We start from the raw sequence: 24600 nt of genomic DNA, 5'->3' as shown, positions 1-24600 counted from the left end.
GTGTGTGTGTGTGTGTGTGTGTGTGTGTGTGTACGTGCCAGATGTACATGCCAGATATACTAGATCAATGCAGCTATTTTCCATAGCAAAGCTATTTGATGGTGGGGGGGGTTGAATAGTTTTTCTCCATACTTTAGATACTTACTTTTTAATAAGTATATGATACCATAATGTAAAACGCATAGTCTTGGACTGAAAGCCTGCATGTAATAATGTATGTGATTTGATTAAAGGTGCATTATGCTATCTACATGCCCACCTTGGGTCATAATGTAAAAATAGTAAAGGATTCCACTTTTATAGTGAAACGGTGGAAAACATTGAATTTTTGCATTGTTTGTTTTAGCTCTACTTTACTGCAGCTACTGAAGACAATTAGCAGATATAGGACCTGTAACATTGCTGAGGATAAGTTTTAATTAGGAACCTTTACAAGTCACAGGCTGGAACAACCTGGCTCTGTTGCAGGCTGGGTGGCTTAGGAGGTACATCAGCAGTGGAGTTTTTTTGCATCCATGCTGAAGCCAGGCAATTTGAAGCTATGTACACGGCACTGCTGCCTTTCCCAAACCTGTGCTTCTTGAATCTGGTGTGGACACAGCTTCCAGCTCATTCTTCCAGCTGCAGTGTGGGCATAGCTCTTTGCTCCTCAGCCCAGCTGCAAAAGTGAGCACAGACAAATGCCTCTGGCCCTGCAAGCTGGAGCCAGCCCCCAGACTACATTGTTAACCTCTTAATTTGATTCTTAGAATGCTACCCTATACCACTTTGTGACAGTAGGCTTTTATCAGTCATGATATGTTGCCATATTTTTGGAGTGCTTTTTCCTTTCCCTTTTCCCATCAAGCAGTACTTCATTCACATCTCTCCATTCAGGCACTCTCTCCTTCATGTCATGTTACCTGCTTTTTAATATACTCTGCATATTTGATCATCAGTAGTGTATTAATAACCCCAGACTAGAGAGATCTGCCAGTGTTCACTGGTGCTGCAATTTGCTGGAAATATACAACAGCAAAAGTGAAAGGACAGGCAATAAGAAATTCTACCAAAAATACACTGTGGACAGTAACGTCCAGACTGCCATTCCATAGATTTTCTCATGCTGCCAGCATTATCATTCAAAAAGAAATAATGTTCCATGTAGCTGTTCTGGTACTTTAAGGGTCATGCCTTTGCTATAGCAATTCAAAAGCACTACAGAAAAAAACTGATGAAACTAGCTATAAAAGAAGCTGGCCAATAGTGTTTCCTCTAAGCCATGCAGCAGCTGCGCAGGCATGCTCATTCCACGCTGCCAGGCGTGCCTGCACTGCCACGCATGCCACACACCTTAGAGGGAATGCTGCTAACCAAGGTAAAACTATCAAAAATCTGTAAGAAAACTAGAGGCAGACAAGATCTGTTGAACCACATCCTTGAAAGAGACAGATTAACGTAACTCCATTGAAGCCAATGAACCTGTGCTGACTTGTGGTACTTTAAAGTGTGGCCAGTGCTGCATTAAAACACAAGAGCAGCTATCTCTTATGTTGATGTTTGTTAGAAATCTTGAGTTTTCAGAGCAGGAGCCTGTTATCTGGGGAGAACAATCAGCAGCAACCAAATAGATAATTTTATGAAGATAAGAAAACAAAATGGCTAAGATTAAATGTCCATTTGCACCCTTACAAAGAGCAAGGTTTGCAAGAGACTATTTTTTGGAAAGAAAGGTGTAAAGCATTACACCAGGAAAGAAATTCTGGAGCTTAGTTTTTAAATAAGGAAAATAAAGTGAATGGGGTGGCAGACATTACAGCAATTAAAAGTGTTGAAGCAGGCATGTCAGTACGAAATATTTCTATCATATCATAAGGACAAGTTAAAAGTGATACCATTAACATAAGTGGTAGATAATGGAAACCCTATCGTTTGTCCAGGGCTGGGGATTTTAATCTGATCTACAAATCAGAAGTATAAGGGTTCACTTGGCAGCCAGCCCTTCCACTTCACAAGCCAGAAAAACTTTACCGGGTGACTTACCACCTTCTCATTCCAGACATTAATTTGGAAATGAGATCTCCTCAAGAAGCGTGGAAGTCCCAAGGTGGGACAGGACTGCAGTAATAAAGCCCCCTAAGGAGCTTCCTTTTGGACTGCTTTTTTGCCAAAATGGAAACACATTTCATGGGATGTGCTCTCTTCTGGCAATTACTGTATGTTCACTGCAAGACAGGCTGAGCTTAGTTTCTCCCTGAAGTTTGTGCAAATACCTAGAACTCTCTTATTAGTACTGTCTTTCTTAATTAATTGGGTATTGCAGTCTTCTCTCTACATATCTTAGATTGTATGCATTGCTTTCTTAACTGGTGTTTTTTAGGCTGGTCTGTTCAAGTACTGTAATTTGAAATTTTAAATAATAGGTGTGGGATGCAACAGAACAGTAGAACACAGTACAAATGTTTTTAACACCATCACATTTTATCGATGAATGGTCCAAGGCGAGTGTTCAAAAAGTGTTTTTCAGTTCTCAAAACATAAGGCAGCCACCATCACAAGTGTCCATTTTCACTTGGTACAATTTGGGAAGGAGATTGGTAGACTATAAGGTGGAAGAAGTAATTTTGGTTTGCTCTTGGAACACATTTCCCTATGACCGAGCCAGCTTGCTTTTTTATTGCAAAAATATTTGCCTTTCTCTTTGCTTATCAGATAATCAGAGTAGGTTTCTCCATGAAAAGTATCTGTTCTTTAAGTGAACAGGGTTCTGCAGAAGAGGCATTTATTAAAAATGAGATTGTCCCCTTCCCTTTTATGTCTCGTGCAAAAAGAGAACATAGCAGGCATCTGAATTAAAATAGATAAGTGCCTGATTGACTACTTGTTTTGATAGCTTTGTTCCACTAAAAGCTAGAGCAGTGCAGCGTTAAAGTAGTTCCAAGGACTGTAGCCTGGAACGCCTGCAGATATCTGCATGTGTCATAAAATATGATGATTTCCAGCCTGCTGAAGACAGCAAATAAAAATCCTACATGTTGTTGATCTTCCATCATCATGTTTCCTACCATAGGGTTACTAGCGTGAGGCAGACCTTGTTGTCTTCCAGGGTAGTCAGGGCAGTTTCCTTCTTGCTTTCCCTTCTTCTCTTTCAATACATTTCCCCTTCCCTCTCTCAGCTGTCTCACAGGTATAAGAAAGTAGTACTGTAATGAATCATGTGGCAGGGGCAGGAAGCAAAGGCAGAACTGAAATTCAATACCAGAGCAGCAGTTCAAAACTTATGATTCACCCCATTATCCTGCATAGTCTCAGGGTATGGCTTCTAAGTAACTAGCGTCAGCTTTTTGGATTGCTCCAGAGCATTATTATTGAAAGTAGTTTCTGCTGCTATCCAATGAAAACATTTCAGCCATTTTCCACTAGCTCCATTTCTCTTACCCATGGTGCATTCAGCAGGCAGTATGACACATCGAACTGTTTTATTTATTTTATTTCTTTCATGTGGTCCCCTAACCACAAACTGGTTTTAAGCCTTTGGATCAGGCCATTTCTCAGATATTTGCCTTTAAGATTTTGAACTAATGAAAAGTAGGTTTGCTGTTCTTTCTGTAGAATTTGACTCCGTGTACTATTGTTTCTGCAATTTATTTTAACGTAATCCTAGTTTTTTTTGGACTGCAGCACTTTCAATTTTAAAAATATATGCAGAATTGATGGATCAACTATATTGTGCAATGGAATTGGCTCATTAAGTTTGTACAGTCAGTAACCTGTATTTAATTGTGTCTCATATGCAAAAGCTTAGCTTGAATGCAGTGTTATGGTTGTGAAATCAAGAGCTCAAAATGTAACAACATTAAAAACGCTAAGGTTTCCATCATGGAACTACCTAAACCAGATAGCACAGCTCTAATTTTCATAACATCCATGAAAAATAAAGGTACGGTATTACCAATACTCTTTATGTTGTTGTGATTCTGAAAAGTATGTCTGTGAATGAGCTGTCACCGGTAGCTCAGGAATTTCGCTGGGTCGTTCTGCAGTTTCAGTCTTCAACTTCTTGTTTTGGTTTTGAGAAGAGATAACACTCACTCGGTCTCTCCTTATCAGGTGGTTTGTTTTGGATGCGGAAACACGAGATCTGGTTTCTATACACACTGATGGTAATGAGCAGCTTTCAGTGATGCGCTACTCAGTAGGTAGGCCAACTTCCTGCATGTTTAGAACACTTTGTGGTAATTGCATGTTTTTATTTCTGCTCTCCCTCCCCTGCTACCCCCCTGCATACCCTGGAGCTGTTAGACTATTAGTGTGTTTCACCCACATCAAATTACCCTCCAATTGTAGGAAACTTGTAAAGCTTTTAAAAAGTGTTTAGGTTCATTAGCATATGTGTAAATTGTCAATTACAGCTTCATTTGTATTTTGCCTAGGCTGGTGTTCACAACATACTGGCTCTGCTGTTTGTGTGAACATCACCATCACCCAGCACAATACCGTCTTGCCTTGCTTAAAGAGGCTGTCATGTGATCTCATCATTTCTTTCAGAGGGATCTAGTAATTCAACACTGAGGACTTGGCATGTACATGAAGCAACAGAGGCCTAGTTTTTATGATGTACTTGCAGCTTTTAAGTCTGTCCAAGTATTCTGTGACTGTTTTAGGATCTTGAATAGTTCTTTATAATTTTTGCTTTTCAGCTAAGTTTTAAAAGTTATATGTGTAAAGCTATAACATTAAATCCAGAGTCTTGCTCTCTCAAACCAAAGCCCATTAACAATTCATTGTTGAATTATGTGGAAAGGCATCCTCTGATTCAATGCAAGCTCATGTGATCTTATCAGACTTTGTTCCTCAGACCTGACAATCAGGCAGCAGCTGAATCCTCTCTTCTGGCTGTAGGGAAGAGAGGTCTGGCAAACCTGTTTCTTGTTTGCTATTGCTTAACATTGGAGTGGTGAAGGGAGCAAAACATTCCTCTGCTACTGCCCATCTATCTCTAACAGCATTTCTGAGCACTGACATTCACTGGTGCTTCCAAGGAATCTAATCATGTTCCAAGAAAGTAAAATGATTAACAGTCCTTATCTTGGAACTTTCCTATTTAACACATGTAGCACAGGGTAGAAAATTACTTTGTGCTTCAATACTGTGCTCCAGTGACTCTTGAAGATGGTGCTAAGTTAGCCCTTAACTAAGCACAGGTAGGTGTGTAAAACCTTTAAAATTTTTTTGAACTGCTTCTTAAAAAAAATGTAAACATTTTCTGTCACGTCCCATAGTTCAGGAAACTCAGTGCTTCACGTTTCAGCCATTTTCAGAAATCCAATTCAAACATGAGGATTTCTTAATGAGCTTCCTGTAGAGTGACATCCCCCCCTATTTATCTACGAACTTGCCACACAATCACTATGGATAGAAGACAAAATTGTGAGATGAATCAAAAAGTAATATAATTTAATTATATTAAGTAAATTAATTTAACACGGTGTCACCAATGATATTGCATTGGCATCAAGTTCAGATTTAGAAAACTAATACTTTTGCCTTTTTATAAAATCTTTTTTCTGTTGTAGATGGCACCTTACTAGCAGTTGGATCCCATGACAATTTTATTTACCTCTACATAGTAACAGAAAATGGAAGAAAGTATAGCAGATATGGAAAGTGCACTGTAAGTTTTTTCTTTTTTCTTTTTTTAAACAACATCTGCTGGCAACAGAAACTTTTAATGTTGACCTATACCATCTGGTCACCATGTTGAATGTTCTAGTGTTAATGTATCTCTATAGATTAACAATAATAACACCTTTCCTTTTATTTTTAGCTACACGCACACGTATAGCACCATTTTGTCAGTCTTTTAACTAAATTCAATTCTGATTTGTAGCAGGAAGTTTTTGACAGATCTAAATAAACCCTTTTGCTGAGAAAATGTGCTGATGATGGTCCCCCTGAGCTCCCTAGCCACAGACTTCCATAATATAACGGGCCACACCACTCTTCCGCACCCCCAGGAGTGGAGGAAGGCAGCAGAAAGTGGAGGCAGAGAAAGCTTGGGGACTTCAAGGGGAGCAGCACCCAAACCAGGAGCCTGAGGGCCACATGCTAATGCCGTAGATGCCATATGCAGCACACGGGCCACCAGTTGGACAGCTCTGCTGTAACTCTCCCCATTGTTTCCCTCTTCAAATTGCCATGAAGTATGGTGGGGGAAGGTGGCTATTAGAAGTTATACAAGTTAAGATTGTGGTTTTCTTTCAGATATCCTGTTTTCATAGGAAGTCATATTTTCCACATTGTATAAATAACATTGAAGACAGCAGAAACATTTATTTCATAATGCTCATACAACAGCAGCATGTCATCTCATAATTATAAAGCTCAGTACCCTCTTAGTAGGACATTTCAGCTTGTATAGGATGTGGCACTGCTCTGGATCACTGGGTTGAGCATCCCAGCCCATGATCATATTACATTTTTCCCCATTTGGCTTTACATTGGTTTGCATTAGTGCAGTGTGCTAGTGTAGGGGGTTTCAACCTTTTTTAGTCTAAGTAGCCCTGGCGAATGGATGCTGAAGTGTGGGAAGGTAATGAGCAGGGAGCTCAGGAACAGGGCCAGGGCGGTGTGGGGAAGCTTACCAGGCTGGGGTGAGGGCAGCGGTGCCCCTCTGTGGGACAGAGAAGTTCACTAGGCTGGTGTGTGGTGGCAGTCGCTGCCACATGCAACCCTCCCCACCCCGCAGAGGGGCACCGCTGCCCTCACCCCATCCCTGGCCCTGCTTCTGGGAGGCAGCGGCGCTCCGTCCCCATAGGACCAGTTCAACTACCCCCAGAGGTACATGTATCCCTGGTTCATAACCCCTAGTCTATTGGATATATATATTCTTCTGATGCATATCTGTGCCCTGATATTACCCACAGTTTTGGACTTTCCCTTTCATTCCATAGGCCTAGAAGATAACTTTTAGGTAATGGAACTTATCTCCCTGGTAGTTAAGCCACTGCTCATTTCTTCTAACTTGTAACCAGTGTTCCACTCTATTCAGGATCTTCTATATTTTAATCAACATCAACTTTATGCATACCATCTGTTCTCCCTCCTTCCTCCCTCTCCCGCTCACCCCCGCCCAAGCTTTCTGACTTTTCAGTTGTGATTTGCTTTTTCCTGTGTTTGTGGGCATTATTATCCTCTTAATAAGATTACATAGTGAATAACATCATTAGTCTTGATGAGGCAGAATTTCTAATTAGCTGAAAACCCCATGTAGCTGTTTGGATAGTACTGGAACTGTAATGAGGCCATCACACATAGGACAACTCCACAAAATCAAGAGAAGTCACTCTGTGCTGGGCCAGGAACAGCCTGCTTTCTGCTAAGGGCCAGTGACATGAGTAGTTCTGGCATATTTAGATTGGCCTTTATAGCTGATTAGGTAGATGGAAGTAAACAACTTTAAACATTTTTGTAAACTTTCTGCTTGTGCCTGATCAGTTGGTTTAAAAGCTTCTATTTGCAGAGTGCACAGCTGAAGAAAGGGGCACACATAGTGTGTACGTACCACTAACTACCTGGCAGCATCCTAGTTGTACAAGAAACACATTTTGCTCATTAGAGTCCATACTAATTGCATCTGTTTAGCTAGTTGGTGGTTATAGGACCTCCTGTGGTCATGTTATATGCTTCCTAGTTTTGAGAAATGTGATGTAACCTGGCATAGGTAGGCAGTGCACCTAAGTCGTAAGGGAATGAGCACCTCGTATATATTTAATCATAATGTGATTATTGCTAATGTTAAATAAGTTCCCTCAAAAATGTCTCGAGTAAGCCAGCGTCCCAATACAATGAAATATAGTGAATTAAAAAGCTCTTTCTAGTTTTAAGTATAGAAATGCTGTTATGATATTCCGTATATTTAAAATGCTGATTACTGCCAGCATGCTAAGGAACTCTTCAGGTTCCCTCACTATATACTACTTTATGATATATGCATTACCGTTCACTCAGGGCCATAAACACCTTGACTTTACTGTGGCTTCAAAAAGAGGGAGGTTATAGTCTGAACCATGACCACTGGGACCTATAGATTATGAATTTACCAAGCAAATAATAACAATGCAAAAGAAGTCTTCTGTCCAGTCAGATACTTTCAGTAGCCAGTGATAACACTGGTAATCATGCTCCTAGTGTACAATAAAGAAAAGGAAATGTAAAATGTCCTTCTCTCCGTGGTAGCTGCTGAAAGACATTTTTTATTGGACTATAAAATCATGTTGTTTAAAATATTATGACAATGTCATATTTTAGATTCATCTTCTTGTGATTGCTCACTTGAAGGGATTTTCCAGCATGGACCCCCCCCCCGCCAATTATTTGGTTCACCTTCCCACCGCCCCTTGGAATTTTAACAGCTACCAAATGTCTGGCATGATTTAGTACAAGGCCATCCAGTTTTCTTTCTGTGTTGGAGTTAGCTTGCAGCTTTTAAGGATTGGGCAATAAGGGAAAAAATACCCTGTCTCACTCTGTATTTAAATTGTTTCAACATACTGTGTGAATTTGCATAATAATAATAGCCCCAGTTCATCTACAGTAGAGTTCTGTCACTAAGCAGTATGTTGTCTAAGTTCCTTGGGAGGTGATGAATACAAAAGCACGGTATATCTTTGGGCCAGCCATTTTCCTAAGTGACAGGCAAGGAAGTGACCCAGAGAAAAAAAGCATTTTTACGTAGTATATCATTCTGGAAGACACCTATATATATTAGGGCTGTTCAGTACGGGAGATAAAAGAAGGGAAGAAGACTGAATAAGAACGGAAAGAGAAAAGAAAGAAAGAAGAGCCATGTTTATGCAGCCCCTATCCTCACTGTAGGCTTAAACCAAATTTTATTCTGGTCTTACTGTGAGTGCTAAAACATTGATGTGCACAGGAGTGGATCAGAAGATTAATTAACTGCAGTCATATGAAAATAAATCGTATTTATCCGTACCCCTCTGGTTGTTAGGAAACTTTTCAGAAAGTTACAAACATCCATAATCGACAAAGGGGTGGTCTTTCTGCACCGTAGATAACCTAATTTTTTTTTTAAATGTTAAAATAAAACTCTGGATAAATGCTAAGATGAGAATATATGTGAATTGAATAAATCTAGTAGTGTAGTCTCTGTCCCAAAGGAAGAAGGGTTATCTGTGAATAATGACTTTCTGCTTGCATAGAAAACAATGGGAATCTTGACATTGATGTAAATTAGAGCAGGATCAGGCTGTATAACATAAGGAATACCACAAGTATGGATTTACGCTGATGACCTTGTATATACAGGGAAGAGTGACTTTGTGTTTTGGCACTAACTAAACATCCGCATGCTGAAGGGCAAATAGCAGGGATTAGTGAAGGGCATATAAGGGTATCCACTTCATGCCAACTATTGATCTAGGAACCTTGTACTGCAGCTGTTTGCCAAAGTATTCTAAGTATCTAGGAGAGGCAAGGGTAGTAATCTAAATGTAGACATATATTTAAATGTCTGGAAAAGTCAAACATGTTCCAGTTTTTTGACCAACTCCAAAAGTGCTCCATAACAGACCATTAAAGACAGCAGTGCTGGTATTACAGCTTGTCTTAGAGAAGATTTAGCTAGAACAATAGGGTAGCACTCATTTGTTTCACAGTTTTTTTAAAGAAGGGCTCATTCAAATACAAACCTGAATTTGCAGTTTGGCCTGGCTAATCTTGTTCAGTAATTAGAGTAGCTGCTTTCGTATTCATTTGAATACAGGTATGATAATAGACTTTATTTATGGCCAGATTGTAAGTACTAGAACACAGATGTGCATAGGGAGGGAAAGCACACACAGGGCACATCTACTCATGGCATTAGCACACAGCAATAAACTCTGGTGCATATTGTGGTGCAGTTTATTACTTCTGGACACTGTGGTTGAACATGTGCCTAGGACTGCAACATGTTGAGCCAGATGGGAATAGCCCTGGTTGGCAGAGGGCCCAGGGGGGTTGCTCAGACCCAGCTCAGCATGCTGTGGAGGAGCTGGCTGGGGCTCTATTGTGCTCCAGCACAGGGCTAACTGGCAGGCAGACCCCACACTGAAACACCCTCGTGCCTCAGCTAAACTGGTCAGCATCTACACATATGCTACACATTTACAAGTACTAACCTACTGCGGAGTTAATTAGTTTACTCCATCCTAAAAACACTGCAAGCATATACACTGAGATGTACTGCAGAGCTAATAAGCAATTCCTCAATAAACACTTCGTGTAGATGCACTCACAAGCTCCTTACACTAGTATGCAGCCCTTTGTCTTTGTGCTCTGGGTACCGCTGGAGCTTATCCTTTCATGCATGGGATCATGCAGTTAGAAAGGACTTCAGAGGTCATCTAGTCCATTTTCCTAAATCCATCTGCCAGGTGTGCATATTGCCCTCTGGATATTTGGAAATATATGGGGCCAAGAACGATCTTGTCCCATTTTACAAACTATTAGACTAAGGGAATATGGTGCAGACCCTGACAAGCACACTCCCAAAAATCATCCTGAAGTGACACAGCTGCACATTATCATCCTTTGTGTAAGGCTGGGAATGAAGAGCATGACAAAGCTGCATGTCCATTGTTAAAATACTGCTGTGGCCTGGTCCTGCAACCTGTCTTCAGGAATTAAGTGGCATTAGATATCTAGTTTAGTCGTGCACAAATAAGTGTTAATCTCCAACGATCTAAGGCTGCTTTACTCCTGAGTGACAGCTTCCACACTGGAGTACACTGGGCTTCAGTTTACGTGTACCATCCTCCTGTGATTAAGTGAGTCAGCTGAAGTCTTGGTAGAGTCCCATGTGTAAACAGGCTCTAAGAGTTCAGGATTAGGCCCTCTCTTTGCGCTGTGTGTGTATGCATGCACGTGTTTGTGGGTTTGGTTTGTGGCAATAGCAGGCTTTACCACAAGAAAAAAAACACTCAGAGCTGGTCTGTCCCTTTGTTCATCTCTTGCAATCCATATTGCAACCGAAATTGTCCTTTTAATATTGTCTAGTTCAGATTTAAAAACTCCTAGTTAAGTTTAATCTCCTAGTTCAAAGGTTTTTACAGGTATTAAATATATCTATCTATAGTTTTCCATACCAAATTTGCTGTAAATTTACAGTCTAATAAAAATCTTACTTGTTCATAACTAAATACAATGAGACCTTGTGTTAAACATCTACTCAAGGGACCAGCAAAGTTGGTTGCCTGGCAGAAATAGGATTTGACTAAGGTCAAGCAGAAATGTTCTTGAAACCTTAGGGATACTTTAAAGTGATCACTTAAGAAAGAGAATTGCCTACTAAAGGTTGTATGTTTCACTGTAACATAGCACAACAACCACCTTGTTTTCAGAAGTCAATTATATTAGATAATGTTTCATTCTGCAGTCAGGTTTCTTTTTTGAGCTCAGTGAATGAATGTTCACTTGTGTAATTTGATCATGATCAGTGATATGGGGACTTAAAATACACAGTATAATAACTTGAAGAAAAAACTACTACATATGGGCATTTAAACTAAACATATAACTGAGTCGCATAAACATGCAGGTGTAGGCAGAGGGCTTCTGAGTAAGCAACAGGTAAATCTTGAATTTTGCAATCAAACAAAAACACAAAAGATGTTAATCTTTGTGCTGCAGAATCACAATCATGCAAGAACAGTCCTTATTACATATCTGTCATGCATGCAAGAATGAGCAGTTCCAGAATAGATTTATAAATTACCAAGAGACTGTACTGACTTATGAACCACTTCCAACTAAAAAGCTTTCTTTTTCTTTCATTTCTTCTTCTGGATTAATTTTCCAACAGCTGAACAAATGTAGCATTCCCTTTCCTCCCCTCTGTGGTTGCCTGGCATCAATTATCAAAGAAGTATGAAGGAAGTTTTGAATCTGTTTTAACAGTGTACAGTGCTGTTATGTAAAAATAAGAACTGTTAGAATGACAGATTTCTAGAAAAACGCTGAAAATTTGATTTCCCGTAAGGCAGACGCTCTAAAAAATTTAAATGAATATCCTCAGAAATAACGCTTTGTATTGCTGACTGTTTAGTTTACAAAAAAAGCACTAGGGGAGTTTGGGTTCTTAAACAATGGCAGAATAAATGCAATAAAATGCTGGTACAATGAAAGGCAGAAGGCAGCCATTGACATTCTTTGTCATTGTTATCAAGATGTTTCTGTTCTGTGGTGCTAAGACTTCATGAACAGATTTCCCAGAGACGGATTTTCATCTTCCATTGAAATCAATGAGGGGTGAACACACTTGAAAATCCAACCACTGATTTAGGTGCCTAAATGGGAGCTGAGGTCTTCTAAAGATCCAGCCCCAGAAGTGGATGCTAAGCACTTTGAAAATCTGGCACATTCCTTTTTTCATTTTAGTAACATAGTTGCATGCTAACCAAGACCTGATTTTTTTTTTCTTCCCTGTTCAGTGGAAGCGAACTCATGCATTTAGTCTAGTAATCCTAATTAAAGACGATATAAAGTGATTGCTTGCAAGCATAACTCTACTCAGTCATTCCATGAACTTGAATGCATCCATACTTTAACAACTTGCCTGCTAGGATTAATGCAAAAGATGGCCACCAAGGGACAATATTATTTACAAAGGAGGAACCTACCTTAGTGTGAAACCACTACTAGGTCATGGGAAAGGCATTCTGCCAGACTCATGTTTGTTTAGTTACTGGAAAATGAGGCACCATGTAGTCAGAGCCTTTAAAGGAGTTTGAATAGTGTGCAACAAGCCTGGGGGGGGGGGAAATACATTTCTGACTTCTGTTTTAATCTTCTTTTATGTTTTGTCAATTTTACAGCTACCACTGGACGTGTTTATGTTTTAATTATGATGGAAATTAAAAGTTTCATGTTGGCATTGTATTATTCTTTAGGGACATTCCAGCTATATTACGCACCTTGACTGGTCCCCAGACAACAAGTACATAATGTCAAACTCAGGAGACTATGAAATACTTTACTGTAAGTATAAAATAAAATATACACACACATGCACCGTGTGCCAGAGAGAGATCTGTGGGTATAACATAGAAAAATGAAGTGGCAATCATAATGTACGGAAGAATTTGTGATCAAGACTGCAACATGCTTACTAACAAAGGAACTAATTTGAACTTTTGTAATCTGATACTCTGGTATTATTCAGAGCTATGTATTATGTAATTGTTAATCCAAATATAGCTTACTTCTCTACAAGGTTATAAATCAGGTTAACGGCTTAAAATTTACAAAACAAGTGGCACTAGGTTTTGATGCTGGTCCAGAATGTTTGCTGTTCAAAAATAATATGTACTGTTGTCAGGTTATGCCAACTATTAACTGTTGGTGAGGGGAAATCAGAGGACTCTGTGAGTTTTAAACTTCATTTCAACTACAGGTGCTTAAGACCTGAAAGGAAAGACCTTTTAACCAAGAGCACTTTTTAGAGCACACGTGTGCATGGTAACTGAGCCGTTAGGTGCATAGGTGGACTTCGGTGTCTGTGTGTGATTCTCTTCCACCCTGCTCAAGACTCTGAAAGCCAAATCATACAAAAGACAGGTAGGTCCTCCTCCATCCTTTTTTCTGATTGAATCTTAAGGGTGAAATGATAGTGTGTTACAGAAGTAGATGCATTCATGGATTTTCAGGACTTGAACAGGGTGGAACAGAATTACAGTTGGGCATGTAATTCCACTTACGGCCTAATAGATGGAACTGTATCTGGCCTGGTGTCTTTCATGCCGTTGTCATTTATAAATGTGTGTGTGTAACTATTAGATATATCCAGTAACTGCCATTGTTATTACCTCAATTAATCAAGCTAAGCTGGTATGAGTGAAGATATTTTAAACTATTTCAAGTAGCTGTTTTTATCTATTCCATTCTTTTCAGAAAACTAATTGGAATAGAAGGGTTATAGCTCTTCTTTTTTACAGGCAAGAAGTCACTAATAACAAATGAAAAATTTTGGCATTTTCATGAGTCTTCTTGCCCACTTCAACTACCCTTTCAGCTGTCTTTTGATAGTTCTGTATTTGAATCTACCAATTATTTCTATGACTGGTTGCCTGCACAGATGGCTACAGAGGGCAACCCATTGGTGTTGAACTGGTGTACATTGGGAGCCAATCATTCCCTTTCTAGTTACTAATCTCCCCTTTTAACTTCTAAGGTTTCCATAGCAAATAGTTCTTTGCTACCCAGAATTGTTATTTTTTTAAATTAGAGCTTCCTGTGTGATTGACTACTAAGTTTAGCGTACATGGTGTTTGATAGAATGGAAACATTAGGACTGAGATATCCATCAAAATATTTTTAAAGCAGATGATGTGGAAGCCAAAATGTGATGAAATTCTGATCTCACTTCATCAGTCTAACTTACAAGAATTGAAGTCATTGTGGCTGCATCAATATAAAATCATTTCAATGAGAGGAAAATCAGGCTCTAGATTTAAAAGTTGCTAAAAATGCATTTTGCAGCTTTCTCCAGCATTTGGAGGGTCTTCACGAGACACAATATATAAATCCAATTTATATGCCATTAGTGATAGTTGATTTCTTTTAAAGGGGACATTCCAAGTGGCTGTAAACTAATCAGGAATCGTTCAGACTGTAAGGATATTGATTGGACAACATACACTTGTGTGCTAGGGTTTCAGGTGTTTGGTAAGTACCATTTAACTTGTTCTTAATTTAATTTTTCCTGAGTTCTTACTCTTCATGTAGCCTTTAATGATAACTGCATGCATTCCAGGGCCTGAGCTCCATTGTGGGCAAGCAGATTAGAAGGATGCCTTTGGCTTGTGGAAATAGCAGTGATGCTTTTAAACATGAAATACTAGCTCCCAAGCAGTTTGGTCTTTATAATCAAATACCTACATTCCTTTTTCTTTAGATACCAAACATGTGAGGCAGAGGAGACATAATATAAAGAAGAGGTTGAGGGACTGGTAGCAGAGAGAAGCTGGGTACTCTTTGTTTTAATAACTGCCTACATTTTTTAAAGAATTCTTGGGACCTTGAGGTGAATAGTTGAAGTGAGCTAGAGCGTGCTATCTGTGGGTTGATAATGTTCCTGATTAACTTTTGATTTAAGGTTCTGGCTCCTATGATGGGATTGGATTTTATATGTGTGTATAAAATGTATGGGATGGATTTCATACTTGTATGCGTTTATCCGGTCTCTATTCAACAGAATTTGGAGCAGATGGCTGCTTTTTCCTGAAACTCTGTGTGTGTGTGTAAGCATGGATTGATCCAAGAATATGTGTGCGAAGTGTGGGTTTCCTAACTTCTATTGCTGTTGTGGAACAATTGTGCTGTAAAGGAATGGGTATTTTGAATGACAGTAGGCCATTCATCAGCTAGCAGAAAAAGAGCAAAGAACCTGAGCACTGAGGTTTTTCAGGCTAGTGTAGCAGCCTGATGAGTGAGCAATGGGCTCCTTGTGATGAACTTTATCTATAGGATGTGAAGCACCCATTTTACAATTTCCTTCTGACACTGTAGTTAATGAAAGATGTAATTTTGTAATCACTAAAACTGTAACATTGTGTCACATAAAAAGTATAGTATGGGCATCAGCTGTATCAGTTGCCCTGTCATTTCTCACAAGTGTGCAGTATAGTGTCTGGTAATGTAGGAGGAAATTCTGTTTCTGTGGTCAGTGAATTATCTGCTGTATAACTGCAGTCGCTTTACAGAAGAATCAGTTGTCATTATTCCAGCAACTTTATGATGTGAGCACCTATTCTCTATGAATTTGAACTTAGACCATTTTGCTTAACAGTCTTCAGGCAGGAGCTACTGATGTTCTGGGCCAAATTGAAAACATATGACTTGGGAGGTAAACAGCTCTGTATCTCGTCAGTACCTAAATGCTTTCAGAGACTCTCTCTCTCGCATATTTTAAGCTTTGCTTCCAGTTGCTGATACTTGTGGTCTGAGCATCCGATTCTGTCTCCAGTCCATGTCCAAAGTTATATGCACTTATACAGTTAGTTAATTAAGTTTTATTAGTCATAACTTCTTCCAAACTCTTCAGAGTCTTCAGTGGTATTGGCCTGACACTGGATGATGAAATGTGTGTGATATTTCTATAAGAAAAATCTACTGTGGAATCATCTGTGACATCTTTTCACATTGTTATTGTAATTTTCAAGAAGTAAATTGCACAGGTTCAGGTCCTCGGTACTTTAATGCTGTGCCATCAGGCATTGCTGCCCTTCAGAGAATCTTAGAACTATAACTGAATCTCACATGGAGGCGTTGCGGTCCAGTATGCGGTCCAGTATGAGGGATTGTTTTCCTAATCTGCTGAGCTACTGTGTCATCTTGGGCAGGTCACTTGATCTCATAGCATATCTTCCTGGGAAGATGTTGATAGCTTACTTTTTCCATGCTTCTCTGAAATCTTGAAAGGGAAATCCCATCATCGTAATAAAAAGGATTATCCTTTTTTTAAGATGACTGAAAAACAACTTGGTGTATACCATAGAGCCACTATATCTTGCTTTAAACTAAGCAAGGGGAAACAGCATTTCTGTTTTGGGTAAACAGCCATCCAGAATAGCAGCTTTTATTTCAGGATGCCAAAGTAAAGTTAATTTATGACCTCTACCTGTTCATTACACTTTATCAGTAGGATTCAGGAGATATTTTAAGATCAACTAACTTGGTTCTATATTTGAATATAGTTTGAAAATCTTTGTTATACAGCCATCGTTTGCTGTAAGTTGAAACTTAAACGCCTTTAAAAAAACCCCAAAACTATGATCCTCTTTATTCAGTGTTCTTCACAGCTGCTGAAACATCAAAATGATGCCCCCAAATTACCTGACAGTTCATGTCCTTTAGTTGACATTTACATGCAGTAAATCCATTTGCATGAAATACCCCCTAATGCTAGGGTTACCATGTGTCCCATTTTAGCTGGAATACTCACAGACTTCAGAGGCTGGTCTCGGCTGGCTGTTGAGAATTATAATGGGCATGCTGGAAACACAGGGACACAAGTTATGGCTGGGAGTCAAAGCAGTGTGGAGCACCTTTCAGGTGGGCAGGCAGGCAGAACTGCCTGTCTGACATGCCACCCCACCCCCGACTGATTTGTGTGATTATGGGTAGGAGGGGAGGGGAAAGGACAATGTCCAGGATTTCTTTATGCTCAGCCTACCTAATGGCTATCCGCTAATGCTTACCAAGCCTTCCTTTAAAAAGGGTGAAGAAGTAAACAAACCTATAGTTTCACCATCATTTCCGATCTTATATAGGAAAAAAGGAAGCCTACTTTCATCCACTGAAAAAATGAAAAGCAGCTTCTAAATTAAATAATGGATTGAAGCATTCCCTTTTTTTTTTTAGTAGAGTTTAGATTTGAACTAGTTAGTTACTTGTTAAAATGTGTCATGTTGAAAATATCATGCTCCCACTGACACTAAATCAAAAGCTTGCTCAGTTCCTTATGTTCCTATCCATACTTATGAAATAATGGAGGAAAGGAATTTATTGCTTAAACCAATTATTTAGAGTTGTTGGGAGGGAAGCTTTCTCTAGCTATTTAGATAACTGACATCTCTTTCAATCAGTCAGTGGACTAAAATTGCCCCTTTTAAGAAAAGTCATGTTGATATGACTTGTTGGTCACCTAGCAAGCAATGTCCAAGCTGTAATTTATAGTCTTCACTATGGAATAAATTAACAGGTTCTATTCTCTGGCTTCCCTTCACGTCCAAACTTTCTTTTTATATATGAAGCACAACATTGGCTTTAGGTTGAACCTGAAGAACCTTTAAAAAAACAACCCCTAAAAACCAAAACTATGGTCCTCTTAATTCAGCACTCTTCATTCTTTGCTTCGGACAGTGTTATTTTTCTTCTGTCTAGACATATGAGCTCCGTGCTTTGCACTGAAATAAAATAAAAACATATTGAATTGTACTTAAGCACTTGACAGCTTTTCACCTATGAAGCATGTCCAGGTTGGGTTTTTGCACAACCGTAATCACCAGTTTTTCTTTTCCAAAAGAAAAAGGGCCAGTGTGCAGTAAAAGGAAAGGTCATATATGCCCCCTAAAACAAAAATCAGAAGTTTTGTTCCATATTTCAGTATCTTGAAACACCTGCTGAGCATTCACACATGGTGAATCAATGTTCATTGTAATTGCAATGTTAATTATTAATTACAGCTTTGCAACCAGTTGATTCTAAAATTAAATGCATCATAGATTCATACACATTAGGGCTGGAATGGACTCTGAAGGTCATCAAGTCCAGCCCCCAGGGTCAGGAAGTCAGCTAAGGTCAAAGGATCCCAGCAAGTTAAACATGTTTCTTGAAAGAGTCCTGAGTAGGTGCCTGCACCACTTCTGGAGGGAGTCTATTCCAGGCCTTGGGGGCTTGGACAGTAAAGAAGTTTTTCCTTACATCTGGCCTAAAATGGTCATGGAGGAGTTTATGACCATTGGTCCTTGTTATCCCTTGGGGTGTTGTGGTGAACAGACTTGGGACCCCCCGGTCCTGATGCACACCCCTTACATACTTCTAGGCAGCCACCAGGTCCCCCAGAGCCTGCACTTTTCCAAGCTGAAGAGTCCCATGGTGCTCAGCCTCTATTCATAAAGCCTGTTCCCTTGCCCTCTGATCATGCTTGTAGCTCTCCTCAGCATGTGTTTGCAACATTGTGGTTTTGAATAGCAAATGTAGCCAATCTGATGCAATTTATTTGGAATGATAGAAAAACTATAAAGCTAATTTCAGTATCCTCTTATGTTTCTTGATTTAATTTAATGAACAGTTGTTTTTATACTTTATTTTAGGGTTTATGTGTGATATCCTTGATCCTGAGTTATGTTTTAAATATTGTTTTAAAATTACTATTACTATGTCTCTGTTCCTGTACCCTAGGAGTATGGCCTGAAGGATCGGATGGGACAGATATAAATGCCCTTGTCAGATCCCATAACCGAAAGGTGATAGCAGTTGCTGATGACTTCTGTAAGGTCCATCTTTTTCAGTATCCCTGCTCCAAACCCAAGGTAAATCTACACTATATATACATCGTATGTATGTATGTCTAGTCACAATATTTTCTATGCAGCTGTCTGCCTCAGGCTGATTTATTTTGGAAATTTTCAGGCAAAACAGTTTGGCTTTTCTGAAGAACCAAGGTTATGGACAAACATAGAGGTTGTCCAGTGAGCGACTGGGCAAGGGGGGGAGGAAGGTTACCAATTACAAATAGGATGGAAGATGTTTCCATCTTCTTATTCTAGTCAAGACTGATTGGGAGCCAGGGAGAAGAGAGAGAATGTGGACATGGACAGAGCATAAATGGGCAAACTGTACAAGGAGCCATGATGGTGGAAAGGGAGGAATAACTGGACTAAAAGGCTGGGTAGGTTGTGGAAGCTGCTGTGGGTAAACTAGAGTTGCAAAACTATAGGAGTGCCTGGGTAAGGGTATTAGGGCTGAACAGTTGGCACTGGTGGGGTGGGAAGACAAGAACATAAAGAGGAGCCAACACTGGAGAACAGAGAGCATGAAAACTGTGTTATAGAGAGAAGCTGTAGAGAAAGGGGTCACCTAGAGGGAAAATGAATAGAAAAGCCTGTGCACACTAGACCAAGCTTTTCTCTAGAGCCTGGAATAGAATTTAAGATTCTTGAGTCTCAGCAATTATCTGATCTGGCAAAACACTTGAATTTGCCTCAAGTGTTGTTCCACATAGAGAATGAGAACTTTCTCATGCTGTCATGATAGCTCAAGCACAGAGCTCTTTGTAGTGATTTCATGATTCCAACCCTGGCAGTCGTGCATCAGTATGATGGCATCTCTGAGGTTCTTTCACTTTGTGTTTTTTTTTTTTTAAACCTGAGGACTTGTCCACAAGGCCAAGTCAGCATTTTGTTTCTTTACTGTTCAACCAAAAATGGAAAACTCTTCTCCCACAATTCTTAATCAATGTGATGTCGTAGTAATAGTCAAAAGAAAATGATGTTGGGGAGCAAGGGACTGTTGAAAATATAGCGGTGCTGTTCAGTTAATAGGAATAAGTATATCTCTTGGATATCCAAGTGGTATTTTAATAGTTCATTAATGGTCTATTAATATTAGCAAATAAGAGGATGTGATTTTTAATTCAATTCTCTTTCTTATTTGTCTTCATAGGCCCCAAGTCACAAATATAGTGCTCACAGTAGTCACGTGACAAATGTCAGCTTTACCCATAATGACGGTCACTTGATTTCAACTGGAGGGAAAGACATGAGTATAATTCAATGGAGACTTATGGAGAAGGTAACTTTGCCACAGAATGACATTGTAGTAGAAATTGGTACACCCAAAACATCTATCCCTCCCAGTGAAAGTGTTGTACAGTCCCCTGCACCTCCTTTGCAGTCCTTTGATGAGCTAGCCCAAAATGAAAGTGTGACTGGCAGCTCTCCTGCATCTTTGGAGAGCAATTTGGAGCAGACTGTGGAGGCCAGCGAGGAACAAAGTGAAGGGAGCAGTCTAGATCCAGGTGAGCCAAATTATGAAGAACCGTCCAATGAAACAAGTGAGGAACAAAGTGAAGCCACCATTACCGAAGACCAGCAAGAGAATTCAACCATGTCTTAACACTTTAGATTCAAATGGTCATTTTCCCTTGGTGTGCATGCTTTCATAAAGGAGAGGGGTGCAGGTAGGGGAGGGGGAAGTAGCTGACATTCATGACCACTCTGGCTGTTGAGTTTCAGTGAAATATTTAGTCCGACCTTCTGTTTCAATACATGGAACTATCCCAAAGCCCCAGCTTGACAACTGACATCAAGAAGTGGCATAAGTTAGTAGTGGAACATGAGTAGACTCACATTAATAGTGAAATTGCTGTTCAGGAAGTAGCATGGTGTAAATACTGGAAAAAAAAGGCTAGCTCTAACCATAAGCTGAAATAAACCACCATAATCATGTGAAAGTGTATTCTGAAAGAACTACCACCAAACAGAAGAACTGAATAATACCAGCTAAATAATACTATGCTGTTTTTTCCAGGTGCATAAAACAATTCTGAAACAGTAGCTCTTTATGGAGCTGTTTGCTTTCTTTCTTGCTTGCTTGCTTTCTTCCTTAATGATGAAAAGAAGAAAAACAATATGATAATGCCATGTGTATGGCACTGCCTTCTTGATCTAACACATATGCAATTTTCTAACACTACTAATTCCTAATAGTCTGGACATGCTTGCATTCTGTCTGCCCTAGGTGCTGCTAGTTCTAAGGCAAATCAAATCATAACAAGGAACATTTTTGATTGTTCCTTCCTCACAAATCTTTTTAATCATAGAACTTAACCAAACGTTAACCTGTTTGAGATTTGTTGATGACCTAAAAGTCAATGAAATTGTAGAATGTAACTGTCTTTTCAAAGAATTGCTTGCCAAGATGTTTTAAACCATGAGAATCTTTACAATGACCTTCATGTGAACTAAAGAGAACACACAGTAAGAAAACAAAAGTCTGAGAGTTTCAGCATTAAACTTGGCCTTCAAGCATAATGTGTTCTCTGAAAAGGAGAGAGATAAATAAGGTTAACTTAAATTATTAAATTGGTGCTTGGGGATTAATAAACTAAGTTGATAACTTTTTTTACACTATTCAGAAGCAACTCTAAGACTCAGTAACGTGTAATTTTATTTTTTTGTACTGGCTACTTTAGCAAATGTGATATAAACGTTAGAGAAATTTAGATAATGTTAGCATATTTTCAGATTTGCTGATATTTTTGTGACTTTTCTTGCTGAGTTGCTGTAAGCTGTGCAGCTTTTTGATGGCTATACCTGGCCAGTTATGGGATATCATGGCATTTGTTATGCATTTGGAAAGTAATTTTTTTTAAATAAAATTCATCAGATAGCTAATTTTTTCTTAAGTACATAAATTTCCTACCTTAAAAATAGATTTACTGACAGATATTCATTTCCTATGTACTTGTTTATATTTTGATTACATAGAATCTTTTTTTAACTTGCTGCATTGTGCTAATATTTTAGATTTTAGTTAGAAAATCATGTTTAGAAACTTTGGATGAGTTCATAAGTCTTAAGTGTGCAAGCGTTTACGTGATTGTGCCATTCCAAAGTGCATCAAAACTGTCATTCCCTTTCTAGTATCTTCTCAGGAGTAAAGCTACAGATCAGGTATTTAGTCATCATTTCATAGGGTAAAAAACTCAAATGGACTCCCAAAGGACATTTAGAACATTTTATATATATATACTTATACATATATATATATATATAAACACACACACACACACACACACACACACACACAGGCATATGTATATTTTATCCTCTTGTTTACAAAAGTTCCAGAAAACCTCAATATAGGTCTCTTCAAGTGAAGGGAGATATGGATTCCAAGCAACCCATCTGTTTAAACTGTGCTCTGTATATAGTATTTTGCTGGAGAGCTCTATTGTCTCTTGGACAATTTGCCAAATAATAGCAACTGAAAACAAAGATAAAAGTAGAGTTCCAATGAAGATTATATTGTATGGTGGGAAAATAATTCTAGGAAAGGGAAAAGAGTTTATCAAAGCTAATGGGGCACAGAGCTCTCTCTCTCATTTTTTATGAACTCCATGTAAACAACAGATTTCATTTGGAAGCATCTATCACCTGGGGTTGCCATGTAAAAAGTAAGAGTTCTAGTTGTGTTATTCTTGTGTTTGTAGTTCAAAAGACTCTACTAATATGCAAAAGCCTTACAGCTTTCAATTGCTGGCAACTACTGTTCAATGAATTATCTGTGATAATGGATGGAAATGGGTGGGGTTATGTAACTGTAGATGTTTTAGAAAAATAATTGTGAATGAAATATGATTAAGAGTGTTTCATGTGAAGATGTTTGAGCCATTTCTATCTACCATGCATTCCTGTCTTATGGCAGAAAAAATGAAGATTAAGGGGAAAAAAACAATAAAATAATCAAAATAATATATTGCCTTTGTCTCTGTTAGTACCAGCACTGCTTCCTTTTATCTACATATGAAATATCAACTCTAATCAGTCTCCAGAAAAACATGGTTATTAGTTGTTGGAGTTTTTAAATTCTGTCTCTGGGTTTAAATCTTCTGCTAATCTTCTTCTCACCTATTGAAGGATTAGTATGAGAGAAAGTAATGAAGAAGGAATCATATTTCACCAGACAACTGTAATATTGGCAGGTAAGTCAATTCCCTGCTGGACCAGAATATTTCCATAACAATTCTGAAAGGCACATGGGTGCAATAAGTGCCGCTTAGCAGAATATGATGCATTGTGTGTCTGCATAATAAATAAGAACCCTACAGCCATTTGAATTATGTGTGTGAAATAAATATATAGTTTTACCTATTTTCCCACCTTTTTTACAATAGTTTCTTGTTGTGTTTGTGGTTGACTAATCATAGTACAGATCAGTAGTGAAACTAAGCAAGGTAGGGGAGGGTGATGGAAGGGGGGGAATAGAGAACCAGGCCTGGGTGCCAACTTGAAGTGGGTGCAAAAATAGTAGCCACTTGGTGGCCTGGTGGCGGAAATCTGACTGCTGCAGGTGCCTCATGTGCTACTGCTCCCCAGGGTGCAGAGGTGCCCACTTATGCTTCTAGTAAGGATCCTTTTATGAATAAACTCCTAAAACATCATGTATGCCTAGTTCTATCTCATTATTAATGCACTATATAAATACTTTACAAACATAATATTTTAGTCAGTCCAGTACAAGTCTCCGTTCAGTTTAGGCTTTGATGAAGCCTCACCTGAAGTCAAGTCTAGTCAGTTCCAGGGTACTTTAGATGCCCTAACACCCCTAGGTTACTTGAGATGCTTTGCATCATTGGTGATTCTTCATGAAGTGACCTGGTGGCACCCATGTACTCTCTAGGATGGCCATTGGCTTGCAGGGAGCTCATCTGCCCTTTGACAGGTCTTTATTTTTTAGTCCTGCTCTGGGTGTCCATATACCATCCTCACCTATGGTAGCCCAAGTGGGGGGGCACCAGTTTAGTCACCGACAACATGGTCAATGGAACAGGCAGTATTAGTTCACATGTTACCAGATAGCAGACCAAGAGAGGCCTGGCCTGACACCGCACCTGGAGTACTGTGTCCTATTTTGGACACCACACTTCACACTTCAAGACAGACATGAATGGCTGGAAAGAGTGCAGCACAGGGCAAAAAAAAGGATCAGGGACCTGGGAGAACAGACTTATGAGGAAAAGGCTGAAAGAACTAGGGTTTTTAGCCTATAGAAGAAAAGACTGAGGAGGGATTTGATAACGGTCTCCAAATACCTAAAGGAAGATTACAGAGGATGGAGATGGGATTATTTCTGGGGCGGTAGGAGACAGGATTGGAAGCAACAGCCTCAAGCTGTAGTAGGGGAAATTTAGGTTGGGAATTAGGAGGAACAGGCTACCTAGAGAAGTTATAGAATCTCCATGCTTCAAAACTTTCAAAAATAGTCAGACACTTGGCTGGGACTATTTAGTTAGGGATGATCCTGCTTGGAGCAGTGGGACTAGACTAGATGACC

The 24600-nt window shown here is 39.2% G+C and overlaps 1 protein-coding gene across 6 annotated transcripts in view; it reads left to right on the top strand.

Moving 5' to 3' along the window:
- The window catches only part of EML4 (echinoderm microtubule associated protein like 4), a 218051-nt gene extending 195033 nt beyond the window's left edge, over positions 1-23018 (top strand). For 5 of the 6 annotated variants that reach the window (XM_019549410.1, XM_019549413.1, XM_019549412.1 and 2 more), the window contains 6 exons: positions 4090-4178; positions 5556-5653; positions 12930-13017; positions 14605-14703; positions 18943-19073; positions 20206-23018. In XM_019549410.1, coding sequence (XP_019404955.1) covers positions 4090-4178; positions 5556-5653; positions 12930-13017; positions 14605-14703; positions 18943-19073; positions 20206-20658 — 958 coding nt within the window. In that variant the 3' untranslated portion in view covers positions 20659-23018. The remainder of the gene's footprint in view (positions 1-4089; positions 4179-5555; positions 5654-12929; positions 13018-14604; positions 14704-18942; positions 19074-20205) is intronic. The other variant, XM_019549411.1, reaches the window with a different exon arrangement.
- The last annotated feature ends 1582 nt before the right edge of the window (positions 23019-24600 follow it).

The sequence above is a fragment of the Crocodylus porosus genome, unplaced genomic scaffold (assembly GCF_001723895.1).
Source record: "Crocodylus porosus isolate Cpor-Errol unplaced genomic scaffold, CroPor_comp1, whole genome shotgun sequence".
Taxonomy (NCBI): Eukaryota; Metazoa; Chordata; order Crocodylia; family Crocodylidae; genus Crocodylus; species Crocodylus porosus.
This window is presented reverse-complemented; position numbering and strand designations above follow the sequence as displayed.